Source organism: Gouania willdenowi, chromosome 12 (genome assembly GCF_900634775.1).
Source record: "Gouania willdenowi chromosome 12, fGouWil2.1, whole genome shotgun sequence".
In the NCBI taxonomy this organism is placed as follows: Eukaryota; Metazoa; Chordata; class Actinopteri; order Blenniiformes; family Gobiesocidae; genus Gouania; species Gouania willdenowi.
In genome coordinates, this window is record NC_041055.1 from 3,103,435 (window position 1) to 3,118,315 (window position 14,881).

The 14,881-nt window shown below is 39.4% G+C and overlaps 1 protein-coding gene across 7 annotated transcripts in view; it reads left to right on the forward strand.

Annotated features, from left to right (window-relative positions):
• Positions 1 to 580: 580 nt before the first annotated feature.
• sptan1 (spectrin alpha, non-erythrocytic 1) overlaps positions 581 to 14,881 on the forward strand; it is a 47,797-nt gene continuing 33,496 nt past the window's right edge. For 6 of the 7 annotated variants that reach the window (XM_028462353.1, XM_028462356.1, XM_028462355.1 and 3 more), the window contains exons 1-9: positions 581 to 699; positions 9,465 to 9,704; positions 10,764 to 10,889; positions 12,504 to 12,644; positions 13,499 to 13,779; positions 13,856 to 14,000; positions 14,136 to 14,290; positions 14,360 to 14,495; positions 14,586 to 14,687. In XM_028462353.1, coding sequence (XP_028318154.1) covers positions 9,468 to 9,704; positions 10,764 to 10,889; positions 12,504 to 12,644; positions 13,499 to 13,779; positions 13,856 to 14,000; positions 14,136 to 14,290; positions 14,360 to 14,495; positions 14,586 to 14,687 — 1,323 coding nt within the window. In that variant the 5' untranslated portion in view covers positions 581 to 699; positions 9,465 to 9,467. Of the gene's footprint in view, positions 700 to 5,176; positions 5,335 to 9,464; positions 9,705 to 10,763; positions 10,890 to 12,503; positions 12,645 to 13,498; positions 13,780 to 13,855; positions 14,001 to 14,135; positions 14,291 to 14,359; positions 14,496 to 14,585; positions 14,688 to 14,881 lie in introns of those variants that run through there. The other variant, XM_028462354.1, reaches the window with a different exon arrangement.

Below are 14,881 nucleotides of genomic sequence, written 5' to 3' on the forward strand. Positions count from 1 at the left end.
TAGGATGATAACGTGAAGCTTTTTGATAGTGTTGAAATAAAACAGATTTGTGTTAAAGTTGGGGTCAATTATAATAGTAATCGCATAATTGATATTAATTACAATTATGCCTTAATTGTAATTTTATAAACCTGTTGCTGTCATAAATTAGATAATTTACTTTGTAATTGTAATTGCCATGTGAATTCTATAAAAATTGTCAATTACAATTTAACACAAAACTGAGGAACCATGTTACAGTTCTATGTACAGTTCTACACATATGTAGTAATATGTTCCAGATCAATCTTTCCCACATTTTACTATTTAAAAAAATATGAATCTAGGGGTATACTCTAATAACACACCAAAAATGTTAAAATCTATATTTTCATTGATTAGAAAGTCTAACAAGGTAACCAATAGATAGGAAAGAAATTGATAGGTTTGAGTTTAGATTTAACATTAACATTATATATTTACAAGAAAAGGAAAATCACAAACTGGTGTAAATCTGCTTGAAACTGCTGAAAACCGCACGTGGGCGCCAAAAAGCCGACACAGACACCTTCGGTCTTTCCCGTTACTTTTCGGCTCCTCCCGTACAGCTGCAGAGTGTGACGTCACCGCTGGCAGAGACAAACAGTTGAAGCAGCAGCTCGTCCTTCGTCGTCGAAGCTTCTGGATATTTCTGCGTAAAACCCTATTAAACAGACACAGGTACGGGCTGTGCGTGTGTTATATGTCGTGTTGTGCTCTCTGTGCACCGTGTTATCCCGGTTGTTTCTGTTAATTGACGTGCTAGCCGTGGCTAGCTGGCTGCTAACAGTCGGTGCACAGGGCGGTGTTGGAGGATCGGCTCCCTGTAGCTGTTAATGCTTCATGGCTTTACGCCTGGGTGTTCATTACTGTTGTTTCATGGTGTACAAATGATATTATTTGCTTCATTACAGATGCTATAAGGTAAACATGTTGATATTTCACCCCGAACACCGTTTAACGGAGTCCGGTGCGGTCTGTGCTGCTTTCAAACACGTCGTTTAAACTGTAAACATGTCCAATAGACGGTGTTTATCATATGAATGAATGAAACATATTGACAGCGGCATCGTTAATGCTGAGGCCCGAGGGCCGCAGCAGGGATCCGCCCTCAGCTGACCAACGTGAACCCCAGCCCCCAGCATTCTCTGCGCCAGTAGTGGCACCACTTCCGGCCAGTGATGGCTTTCTTTCTAATGATAGGGATGGTGCAATAAATATGTAAAGACATCATCTTTAAGCTTTAAACTGATTCTTTTACATTTATTTAAAACTGAGCTAATCATTTAGAACTTTAATAATTATAACAATGAACAAAGGATTTTGCAAATAGTTTGTGAATATATAATTGGCTCTAGGGCTTGGCGATATATCTAGCATGTTTGGTACCATTTCAAGAAGTTTAATAGCAGGAAAGTGAGTCATCTAAAGTAGGGATAAACCAATGTGGATTTTTTTTTTTAGGGCCGATAGCGATTTTTTTTCCATCAGTCTTAGCCGATGACCGATACGGACTGCCGATCTTCTTGAGCCGATATTTGGAGCTGATAGTACTTTTGCTCCCTCAATTTACATCATAAAAATTACACAATGATGATGACAAATGGTACGAGTCTCAATATTTTTAAAAGGAACAATTATTGAAATTATCAAATGTGAGGTAGAACGACACCAAGTAAAACATATTTAACAAATATTACAAACAGGTGATGTAGAACAATTAAAAAATGTCTCTGCTCTCTGTAAATATAGCAGATCGGCGAACGCAGCAGCTCACATCGGCCGATGCCGATACACGTAAAAACCGCAAATATTGGTCTGTCACTAATCTAAAGCAGTGGTTCTCAACCTTTTCAGCCTGCGATCCCCAAAATAAAGGTCCCAGAGACCGGGAACCCTCACTGTAGCTGAAGGTTGTTGAAAAACAGACATAAACGTTGAAGAACAGTCATGTGGAGACAGGGCCATCTATAAGGGGGAATAAAGGGGAGATTTTTGTGGTCCATCCATAAAGTCAGCAAAATGATGGTCCATTGTTCTATGAATCTGTGATAACCACATTTATTTATTCATCTGAATAATAGCCACTGTTATCCAGGAATGTTTTTTATTTGAGCCATAGTGTATATATAGTCATCTTAAAGATGTAAATGTGTTAAATATGACCAAAAATGGCGGGAAAGGTGGTGAAATGGGATTTTAAAAACCACAGGAATTGGTTACAAGTTGCAAATTACTCAGAAAAAGTGGCCAAAAAGGGTTGAAACTGTCAATATTGGTTTAAAAGTGGCAGATATGGGTAGAAGGGGGTTGGGGTAGTGTAATTTAAAAAGTAGGAACAATTAGTTTAAACTGGCAAATAATGGGCATGCCACATGACAAATTGTGAATGGGGTTAAATTGTCAAAATAAGCATGAAATTTGGTGCAAAGTGGTTAAAAGTGACAGTAATGGAAATGGGTCAACAACATATGTGACGTTAGGTGGAAAAGTGGTGGAAAGGGTTTATAAGTGCTGAAAATGTCTTGAAAGTGGAAAAAGCATTGGAATTTGATTAAGTAGCAAAAATGCATTTTAAAAAAAAGCAAAAAATAATGAATGAAGTAATGAAAAGAGGTTACAATATGGCAAGTTTGGTGTGGTTGCAGAAAAAGGGTAAAAATAAGCAAAAATAGGCTTTAATTGTTCAAAAATATTTTTAGTATCTTGAAGAAATGAATAAATAATCAATGTGGATACTTTGGCTGCTGTGTGTGATGGTCTGCTCATAAAGTCTTTGTATCCCAGTTACTTTAGTCATTTACAGTCAGACCCTGAGGTAGATCTTTGCTTAGCAGATCCAGGAATGCGGAGTGAGTGCAGTGCATTATGATCCTCTCAGGAATGATGGAGAGCCTTTAGATAGACAGTGTGGTCTCTGTCTATGTCTGTTTTACAAAGTCAATGAAACACAGCCTGAAGCTGAGGACAGCAGCTGACTCTCCTCTTTCTGTCACATGTTCACCTAGATCTGCATGAACTAGTTTACAGGCTATTAAAGTGTCACAGCTCGGGAACAGTCAATATATGATAGAAATCATCACTAGAGAGGGCTGTGGTGTATCAGTTTAACTAATTGTAATTAGTGATGTCAGGAAAGGGTTTAATGCTGATTATTACATTCTTCTGAACTGTTCGTTTTGCTTGCAGTACACTGTAAAATGTCATATCAATAATATTGAATTAAAGAAGCATAGGGCAGGCTTTGTGAAAACATAAATATTAATGTCTTTTAATGTGAATGGGTTCCAAACCAAAAAGAATGAGCCCACACACATTTCTCCCTATTGCCTTGAACAGATTCAGATTGTGTGATGCATTTTGTTCTGCAGTTTTGGGCCCTAATTTCCCACGTAGTTCTGAAAACATGACATCCAATGACACTGGTTTGCATTCTCGAAGGGTTGGAGAGGTGTCCACTCTGCTGGAAATAAAGAAGATGATAAAGAAGACGACTTGAAGACTGAAAGAATGCGCATAGGTCTTGAAGTAAACAGTCACGTGAACGGTGAATAAATAAATAACCATGTCACAGTTAGAGTGCGGATTTGGCCACATTTTTTTTTGTCCGAGTTTGACGTGAACCTGGCAGGTATTCAGATATTTATATCCAAGCCCAACTTTAACCTGACAGTTAAACCCGACTTTAACCCGACAGTTAAAATCTTGTTTTTTTTTTCATATAAATTAGATATTTACGGTTGTTGTAGTGGTAAGCCCCTTTTTATTAACAAACGACTGTGGCTCAGGTGGTAGAGGGTCGTCTTCTGATCGAGAGGTTGGGGGTTCGATCCCAGTACCTGACTATGTGTCGAAGTGTCCTTGGGCAAGACACTGATCCCTAAGTTGCTCCCAGTGGTCGACTAGCGCCTTGCATGGCAGTCCTGTCCCACTGGTGTGTGAATGTGAGAGTGATTGGGTGAATGAGCTGATATGTAAAGCGCTTTGAGACTGCTTCAGTGTGGGGATAAAGCGCTGTATAAATCAAGTCCATTTACCGTTTACCATTTAATGTCAACATCAGATCAACGCACGGGGTAACAAGTGAACGTCAAACACAAACAGAGACCCAGTGAATCTATTTACATAATCCATGTATCAAAGCTAAGGATGATCCATGTTGTTGGGCAGAACATCATCTGCTCGATGCTCCTGCCTAATATCTAATTATCTGTCCGAACTTGACCCGGTGTCACGTACTGATTTTACCTCCGTACTGAGATTATAACCCTAACCTAATCCAATAAACAAATAAAACATGTGTCCGTTCACTTTGAAAACAATAATAAAACAAAAATTATGTATTTTTTTTTAGCAAAAAATAATTTTTCAGTAGTGCGCATGTGCACGCAATCGCGCATATACAATCTCAGTACGATGCGCACTCAGTACATGACACCGGCCTGTTGGGAACCATCAGGCTTCATTCGGGTATCCATCCTGTAGTCAGTATCGGCCGCGGTGCTAAAGAGTTGACACGCCCTCCTGTGCCGACTTGGCTGATGACTGCAGTTACTTTAGCAGTTGCTGTGTCACTATGGAGTCTTATTTCTTGATCCTGCCCTTTGCTCCTTTACATTTGACACGTATATGTACATGTATACAAATACTAAAAAGGAGGAGCACGATAAAGTCTTTGGAGATGGTTTGACATTGTCTGCATCAGTTGACCAGGAAAATATCAAACTGTTGATCGTCATGTTGCTTTGACTGTTTCTATGGACACGTGCAGTGAAAATGAGCACAGACTAGAGCTTATATAAAGTGTTTTTTTTTTTTATTCTGTTGTGACAATGAATGCATACACCTAATAACGATGTTAAAGAATCACCAGTTGTATTAAATCCTTTGGAGCTGCTGTGATTTCTGCACAGTCATTGCTAACATTGATTGTTGCGTCATAGCCTGCATCAGCATGTCGGCCCTTACCAAAGCCAAGCTGAAGGTAACAACAACATGTTTGTTTGTTTGTTTGTTTGTTTTGCGTGTGTGGCTGCATGTCCACTTTGTGTGTTTCCAAAGAAGCTTCCAGAGAAGAAGTGCTGAGTAAAGGAGAGGATGGGGGGTGGGGGTGGGAGGCGACACTGGGTTGCGTCTTCCTCTGCTTTCTGTTCACTCACTGCAGATACTCTGCGTCTGATGCTTTGCATCTCAGTCCTTAGCTTAACATCGGGGACTTTTGTGGCCCTTAAATCCAGAGAAGCCTGAGCGTATGCGCTCGGCTTGGCTGAAATGTGCTCAGTGTTGGTTTGACGTGCTGTGAAGTCTGAGGGTTTGGTGAGTGTTGCTGTTTTTCCTGCTCTTATCTTCATATTTTCAGAATGAGATGCTACGTGTGTCTCTGCATGGGTTGGGTGTGAACATAGAGTTTATCTCACACTGTGTGGCCTGTTTAATGTCTCTGCTGAAGGACCGAGATGTTAACGTAACCCAGTGGTTCTCAACCTTTTTCTTGTTGTGGCCACACTTTTTTTCATCACAAATTTCATTGTGTTTGTTATATTGTATGTATCCAAACACAGAGTAGCCAGGATTAGTGCACAAAGTGTGACAATATGCGCAAGCTCAGATATTATTCTCCTATATTTTATTTGAACTAGATTTATATTTGAGAAAGTAAAGGAATCTTTCTTATTTAAGCTGAGCGTTATGCCTCTTCCTGCACTCTATATCTGTTTCTGTGATATTATGTATTGTTTAGTTTTTTTACAGCTCAAAATTGATAAAATGTAAATATATAATTTTACCTAGTATTTCTTTTTAAATAATTATTACTACTAGATATTTCAGGCAATCCAATTGTATTCCCAGCCTGGTGACCCCACATGGGGTCACGACCACAAGGTTGAAGCACCCTTGTGTAAGCTAACAGTTTAGCAGCTCTCTGAGGCTGAATCTGTGCTAAGCTACAAAGACGCTAATAACAATTTGATTGCTGATCATTTTACCTTAGTCACAAAAACGACCAAATTCAAAGAAATTCTTTAATATATAACTAAACTTTTAAGCAAAAGTCTGTACATTTTTCACTTAATCGATCTACATCAAACAAAACAAAAGTACATTAATTATTACTGACTAGTGTCTCCATTAGGAAGTCTGTTCTAACAATTAGTGATGCATCTATATTGATTTATAGCTGATAAATGTTTAATTTTTAAAATCCGTTTCCGTTTAATTTAGACTAAAACAAATCCAAGACTTTTTTTTTTTACATAGTGCCAATTGTAACAGTAGAAGATGAACATAAAACATCAGGAAAGTCACGTTTAATGCTTAGTACTTCCAGCAAGTTCATTTTGTCTTCTTTTTTGAAATAATATGTTAAGGTTTCATTTATTCAGTGTTCCTCACTAGATGCCTCTGAGGAAGACTGACAGTTGGCAGTTGAAACATGTCAGGAGATCAAATGAATAATGAATGAATAAATGAAACCAAAACATTTTACATTGAATGCTTTTTATTGAAGTTTTTTTTTTTCTCAGTTAATAAAGTCAGGCTGTCGTCTCATGACTCTGCTCATAAAGCCATGTGCACTTTGCGCTGAGAATCAAAGGCCACACCCACAGAGCGCCGTTATCTACCCTTACCGGATGGTTGGACGCTTAATCAGGTGGTTTCAGCACACTGTGTTAAACATTAGTTTCATTCAACATGACATCAAATAGGTGGATGTTTTCTGTGGTCCGATTTCAAAATAAAGCGACATGTTAGTGGTGCTGTAATGACTGAGGTGGACTGGATGTCTCCTGATCTAATGATGTATCACTGCAGGAGAGACAGGGAGGCTGTTTAATCAGCTTACAGTACCTACTGCAGTGTGCGTGCGTGCGTGCGTGTGTGTGTGTGTGAGAGTGTGCGCGCGCATGCGCGCTATTGTAGACTAATGTATCTGTAATGCTGAATCCTCTAATCCGACCCATTCAGTAAACACTGAGGTCCGTTTTTCCACCATTAACGTAATCACTCAGAACTGATACTACACACACACACACCGAGGGCTTTATCCTATCACTTGTGTCAAACTTGTGCCAAATCCGACCCTTTAGAGCATTCAATTTGGCCCACTGGAAAAAGTGAAAATGACAGAAGCTGGATTTTCATTATAGATTTTTGCAAAACAAAAGCGATATTTCTAAATATTGATAAAGAAGAATTGCGCTTTGAATGTGTTTCCATTGAACGTTGTTTTGGGCAGGAGCCTCGTAACTCCCATGAAATCTCATCCCGCGAGACTTGGCTGCAGAAAGACGGACCCCCAGAACCTCCCTATTACACTCAGTAATCCTTTGTTGTTTCACGTCTAGTTTGGCAGTAATAATTTTAAAGTATAATACTAAGAAAAGTCCAGGTTTCCTCCTCTGTTTACACGTACCATGCCATGTTTACTCTGGGAGCAGTACGTCACTTCCTGTGACGTGTATTTGCAGAAAAAGTGTTTCCATGGTGCCTTTATGACACATTTCAATATCAAAAGTCTGAAATACCTCCTCATGAAAGCGTAGAAACGTTTAGCGATATTTTAGTGTTTTTTTTTTAAAATTCCAGTGTTTTCATTACGTTTTTATTGCGCTGGTTAGATTTTGTGCATTTCCAAGGGTAATGGAAACGCAGCTAGAGAAAACATGAATCATTGTGTAAAATAATCAAATAATTGTAAATTGTTGAAATAATGCAAATTTTTTCCAAAATCCTGCAGTTTTTCTCAAATTATTCCACAAAATTTCCCTAAATTAAATAAAAACAAGTTAAAAATAAAAATAAAATATTAATAAATCAAAGGACATTTAAGTATCTGTCACTTATTGTTTAGATATTGTTGATGCCTTCTATACTTTGTCTAATTTATAACTGGAAGTGCAAATGTAGGCATATTAATGTTGAAATGGTTCATTTTCCCATCTAAAACCTGGCCCGTATTTGGTCTGTGAACTAAACTGAGTTTGACACTTTAGCACAGAGGTTCTCAGCCTGTGGGTCTGAAGCTAAAAGCGTGTTGTGTGCTTTCGCCTTGGCTCAAAAATTAGTTTTTATTTTGAAGAGGGTTTATTACTTAAAAGGCATGCTTTTCAAAGCACTCCTTTTTATTAAACACCTGTAAATGTTGATAATAAAAACCTGTTTTCCATCTCACTATTGTTGGATTTCAGGATGAAAACTGAGTGTCCGAGATGCAGATTTCAGTGTTGTTTTTAAAAGTCACACCAATTGTTGACTTTTACTGTTGCTGAGCAGCATTAATAAATCTTTAGATGAATGCGTGTGATTTATGAAAATGTCTGTGCCTGTGGCTCACGTTAGGGTCTGATAGATGAGCGGATGATGTCCCCTTTGTGTTTGTATCCTAGCTCTGCTGTTAGCGCTGAGAGCAGCGTTCTCTTTGTGCGCTGGAGCCTCGTTACTGTTCACATGTCTGTGGAATGTCCGACCAACACCCATGTGGCATTTTTAACTTTCAGCTGCTGACCCCCTCCTCCACACACACACACACACACACACACACACACACACACACACACACACACACACACACACACACACACAATGAGTGTGTGTGACCTTTTATGGTTGCTAATCGTTCAAAATGATAACTTTTTTCCCTAAATCCTTAAAATATTTTCACAAAACAAACAAGAAAGTGATTCACTTCCAGTCTGTAAACAAACTGTTTATATTTGATTAATATCAGACGTACAAAATACATCACTGACTGACAGTGTCTGTCATTCATGACTTCAGCTGGCCTTTGTCATAGACATACAAGGAATAGATCTGCTCCTTCTTTTGTTACAGATGTCTAAAGACTAGATCTACTCCTGTCTTTTGTCACAGACACAAATTATAGATCTGTTACTGTCAATTGTTACTGACGTATAAGAATAGATCTGTTCCTGTCAATTGTTACTGACGTATAAGAATAGATCTGTTCCTGTCCTTTGTTACAGATGTATAAAGAATAGAACTGTTCTTGTCCTTTGTTACAGATGTATAAAGAATAGAACTGTTCCTGTCCTTTGTTACAGATGTATAAAGAATAGAACTGTTCCTGTCCTTTGTTACAGACGTATAAAGAATAAATCTGTTCTATCTCTTAATAAATGTATAAAGAATAGATATCTTCCTGTCTTCTGGCACAGACATATAAAGAAAAGCTCCTTTCCTGTCTTTTGTAACAAGCGTATAAAGAATAGATCTGTTCCTGTCAAATGTAATTAACTAAATGTACAAACAGGAAACCAACAACCAGTCCCATTTGTTTTAGTTAGCTTAGCACGTAGCAGTGCAGTTACTTAGCGGTTGGGCGGGAGGGGGCTAAAGGGCCGTGGCTATGCTATCTGAGGTTAAATGTAGTTTTAAGAAGGAAAACCTTCTGAACATGTTTGTGGCTTCTCGTTGTGTTCTGACAGAAAATGGACACCGCCGGAGTCAAAGTGCTGGAGACGGCCGACGACATCCAGGAGCGCCGTCAGCAGGTCCTGGATCGTTACCGTCGCTTTAAGGAGCTGTCCATCATGCGCAGGCAGAAGCTGGAGGACTCGTACCGATTCCAATTCTTCCGCCGCGACGCCGACGAGTTGGAGAAATGGATCCAGGAGAAGCTGCAGATCGCCTCTGACGAGAACTACAAGGACCCCTCCAACCTGCAGGTGTGTATTCATTAAGAATGTGCAATATGTCCTCGTTTACAATATATCATAAAAAATCATTCCCACTGGTAAGAATATGTCATGGACCGCCACTTGGATTAGACCAGACACCCACCCAACAAAGTGAACCAGTCCAAGTTTTTCCGCCAGATCCACTCAAAGTTCCCACAAACACGTTGACAGAGATGAACCTGCAGCAGCTGATTATGAACTGGAAACTGGATTAAAGCATGCTACGCTAAGCCACCGAAACACTGGACCTGGCTAAGAGCTAAAAAGTCGACATCTTACCGTCATCAAACCACAAAGGACCACTGATTTCCTTTTTGTATGATTTAACACTTGTATGGAAGGATAAAAGCTAACATGTCACACATCGTGTGAAATAAGTGTTAGCATAAAACTAATGTCAGTGTTCATCCGTCCCAACTTCATATTATATTTAACATGTTCACAAGACAAAGCTGGTCCCATTAGACAGTAATGTAACTATTTTGATTGTGTGATGTGGTGAAACACCAAAATATCTTGTTAGTACTGCTCTCAGTAAATAATGATGAAATCATCAGCTTGATCTGGTTTAATTGTAGGAAATCAGAGAGATATTTATCAACCACAACTTTATGTAACTCATTATCAGATATAAAATAAACAAGATTCAGCAGCAGTGGTTTATATTACACGTGCTTTTTCTTTTTAGAAAATAATTTGATTATAAATGAGTAAATAAATGAATTGCATACATTAACACTAATAGATTGACCCACATGCACAAATATATTCCATAAAATATCAGCCCATGAAGAACAGCTCTTAGATGCCTTTTTAATGTGTAAATGCTATTATTGAAGCAGATTCTAGTGTTGATGTATTCAAGTTAATTTGTCTTTGTAAGGAACCTGTTTACACTTTAAGTTATTTATCGTACATTTCATTGATACTGTGATAAATACCAAAAATGAACAGGATCATTTTTTGGTCTATATCCCCCATCCCTAGTGTCATCATCATCATCATCATTCTCAGAAACAAAACCAACTCTCTGTTTCCTGTTCACAGGGTAAACTACAGAAACATCAGGCCTTTGAAGCTGAGGTCCAGGCCAACGCTGGAGCCATCATCAAACTGGACGACACTGGAAACCTGATGATCACCGAGGGTCACTTCTCCTCTGAGACCATCAGGGTAAGAACCACGTGTTGGAGAACCGTTCCAGGATGTGGGCACACTGATGTAGTTTTAACCCTCCACTGTGCCTCAGTCCTACACGCCGTACCGGACTCAGCAGAGGCCCATAGTCACATGTTTCAATATGGCCGAGTACATTCAAGTAGGTGAAGAGTGCTGTGAACCTTTAGTCTTTTTCTCTGGTCTCAACCTCTGCTGCTGCTACAGGAAACACTTTATCTCAGAAGTGATGTCTGTTAAACACATCCATCCAAAATCTCATGAATCATGTTGGATTAACATTAACATAGACATTAACCCTCTGGGGCCTAAGACGTTTTTGCAGTTTTTTCATTGTGTTTGATTTTACCTTTATATTTACCTACTTACTACTTACTTACTTATATTTCATATAAGGAAATCCATAAACCTTGCATGTTTGGTATTATTTTTTTCAGGAGAACCTCCCAAATATGACTGAAGTATGTTCTTTAATACGGCATACTGTATTAACACAGTGGATCTAAAACCACTATGAAAACTAAAATTCGAGTGAGAAAAAGTTAGTTTTTTTTTTTACTATAAAAGTCACAAACATTTTTAACGAATCATTTTTATTGCTTGTTTAGCAAATCTAAAGTATATATTTCAAAAACTTATATACAGATGAATAAAAAAACACAGTTATATATATAGCTATTTACAGTGAAATGCAAGCAATGTCTCAGGTGATTTTGTACAACTATTTACAAAAAAGTATGAATCACAAATACAGGGAAAGGCAAATTATTTGTGCCTCATTGTGTTGATATAAAACAATAAACAAATATATTAGACACTACACTACACTCCAATCTCACTCACTACACACTAACTAAACAGTCAAATCACAGTAATAATCACTATTATCTCAAATCTCTCAACTCACCCTCTCTCTCTCCGTCTCTGTTTACCTGTCGCTTGAAAACCAAATTTCCGCTATATGTGGACATTATGATTGGACAATGGCCTTCTTCTTCTCAACCAATAGAAAACGGCTATAATGAGAGGGTAAAAAATTATTAAATTATTAAATTATTCCACAAAATTTCCCAAAATTACATAAAAATTCAAATTACTCATTTTCTTGCCTGAAATTTGTGACTCACTTAAGATAAACTGCTCCATATTTGGCCCCCTGAACTAAAATGAGTTTGACACCTCTGCTTTAGAGGTTTTTGTTAAATGCTGAGAAACGTAAGGGCTGACTGACATCAAATAGTATTTTAGTCTTTATGTGGCACTATAAATCTGAAAAATACCAACAGATTCTTTAATAAAAAAAAAAAAAAAAAACTCCTTACTGCAGATGCTCAGATCAATCAGAACCTGATTGTGATCGGCCCGTTTATTGCTCGTGTTTCTTTTTTGTTAAATGTTTTTTATTGTTTTAACAATAGTTCAAAGAGAAATAGTGCTCCAGCACTATTTAATGACTCATTTTTACATTATCATGTGATCTTTACCTTTCTCTGACACTCTTCTTTATTCTGTCAGTCGACAGAGAAATGTCACTAAAACTGAATTTCCAGTTCCTCCGTCTCCTCTGGGCTTGTCCTCGTGATGATCAAATCCCTTTGCTCCGTTTTTCAGACTCGTCTTGAGGAACTGCATCGTTTGTGGGACCTTCTGCTGCTGAAGACCAAGGAGAAAGGTCTGCGTCTGCTGCAGGCTCAGAAACTGGTTCAGTACCTGCGTGAGTGTGAGGACGCTCTCGACTGGATCAGTGACAAGGTCAGTGTGTGAAAACACTGCAAACCGTCCTGAGAGACGAACAGTTAACATCTAAGCAGTGATGTACAGTCGCTATCATGGCATGTAAAATGCCAACAATTATAAGAGAAAGTTCATCTGTCCACGTGACTGCTATATAAATTACTTAAATCTTGTTCATGCTGTTGTGTTGTTAAAACATATAGAATGGATTAAAGAACAACCAAAACCTTTCTAAATGACTGAATGCTTTAATTAAGCCCAAAATTTAAATATAATCAGAATGTTTTTGTAAACTACATTTAAACTCGTACAATATATGCAAGAACTTCTGCAAAAATAATAATGAATAAAAAAGTACAATTAAATAACTGCTCCCTATTTGAAAATTTCCCAAAATAAAATTATATTTAAAAACTGAAATGCATTTAAGCTTCTATTGGGTTCATAAATGTCTGCAGTCATGGAGCAGTGAATGATTTAATGGCAGAGTGTTGTTATTTAAAGCATCTGTACAAACTTACTATACTATTGACTTTGTGTTTAATTCCACGATTGAGAATAAATACAAGAAAGCAAACAAACAGATCAAAGGAAAGAAAAATAAAACTGTTCCTGTAAACTGTACTTTTTCGATTCAGGAAAAAGTGACTTAAAGCTTCAGTTTGTACGATTGTTTTCAAAGTGTTCTGAGGAGACTCTGGACCTCTGCTCTTTCTGGATGATTGTGGATTGGCAACAGGGAAGGGAGGGGGGAACGTGGTTGTTTCCATTCTAGGCTCACAGATTCTGCAAACTGCAGCTTTAAAGCATCTGTAAATGTAAAGGAACCTTGTGAGAATTAATCCTGGAGCTCCATGTTCTCTTGTCTGCAGGAAGCCATGGCCACCTCTGAAGAACTGGGTCAGGACTTGGAGCATGTGCAGCTGCTGCAGAAGAAGTTCGAGGAGTTCCAGACGGACCTGGCGGCTCACGAGGAGCGCGTGAACGAGGTCAACCAGCTGGCGGCCAAACTGATCCAGGAGTCGCACCCCGAGGCCGAGCTGATCGTACGTAAGCAGGACGAGGTGAACGCGGCGTGGCAGAGGCTGAAGGGCCTGGTGCAACAGAGGCAAGGGAAGCTGTTTGGAGCTGCTGAGGTGCAGCGCTTCAACAGGTAGAGGAACCGCCCTCACACACCCTTTCAGAATAAAAGACAGAAACATGAGGCTGACTGTTGGCTGTGACTGCAGAGACGTGGATGAGACCATCAGCTGGATAAAGGAGAAGGAGACGCTGATGGCCTCCGACGACTTTGGACGGGACCTGGCCAGCGTTCAGGCTCTGCTGCGGAAACACGAAGGACTGGAGAGAGACCTAGCTGCTCTGAAGGACAAGGTAGGTCCCAAAACACCCAAAAACATGTTAGTAGGCTTTACTTCGATCTGATTGGCCGATATTTAAAGCATAAAGATAACTACAATAAGTAGGCGGGGCTCCTTCATGCTGAAAGATCACACTCTGTTTCATCAGGTCAACACTTTGGGAGGAGATGCAGAACGGCTGCAGGAAACTCATCCTCAGAACGCGGCGCAGATCCACCTGAAGAAGGACGAGCTGGTCGCCAACTGGGAGCAGATCCACACGCTGGCTACAGAGAGACACGCCCGGCTCAACGACTCCTACAGGTAGAGCTCACACACAGTGGGTGTATCCTTATTGGTGGAGAACACAGACTAATGCTGCGTTGTGTTCAGGCTGCAACGTTTCACCGCAGACTTCAGGGACCTGACCAGCTGGGTGACAGAGATGAAGGCTCTGATTAACGCTGACGAACTGGCCAACGACGTGGCCGGAGCCGAAGCTCTGCTGGATCGTCACCAGGAGCACAAGGTGAAGCTCCTCCCCTCCTCCTCCTCGCCCCTGTGTTCCAGTTCCCAGTATCCCTCGCTTCATCCTTGCTTCATTCCTCATGTTTTCCAGGGAGAGATCGACGCCCACGAGGACAGTTTCAGAGCCACGGACGAAGCTGGACAAGCTCTGCTCAGCACGGGACACTACGCCTCTGAAGAGGTCAAAGAGAAGGTAGGACTGACTCAGTGGAAAATCAACAAAACTAGTAAAAATCACTTTCATCCTGTCATCAGGATGCAGTGAAGCAGACCTCTTTTTAAAATAGCTGTGTTTCTATTGCAGTTTTCCGCAAAATAAAGCAATATTTAAAAAATTTTGACAAAGTATAATTGCGCTTTGATCGCGTTTCCATTGAAGGTTGTTTT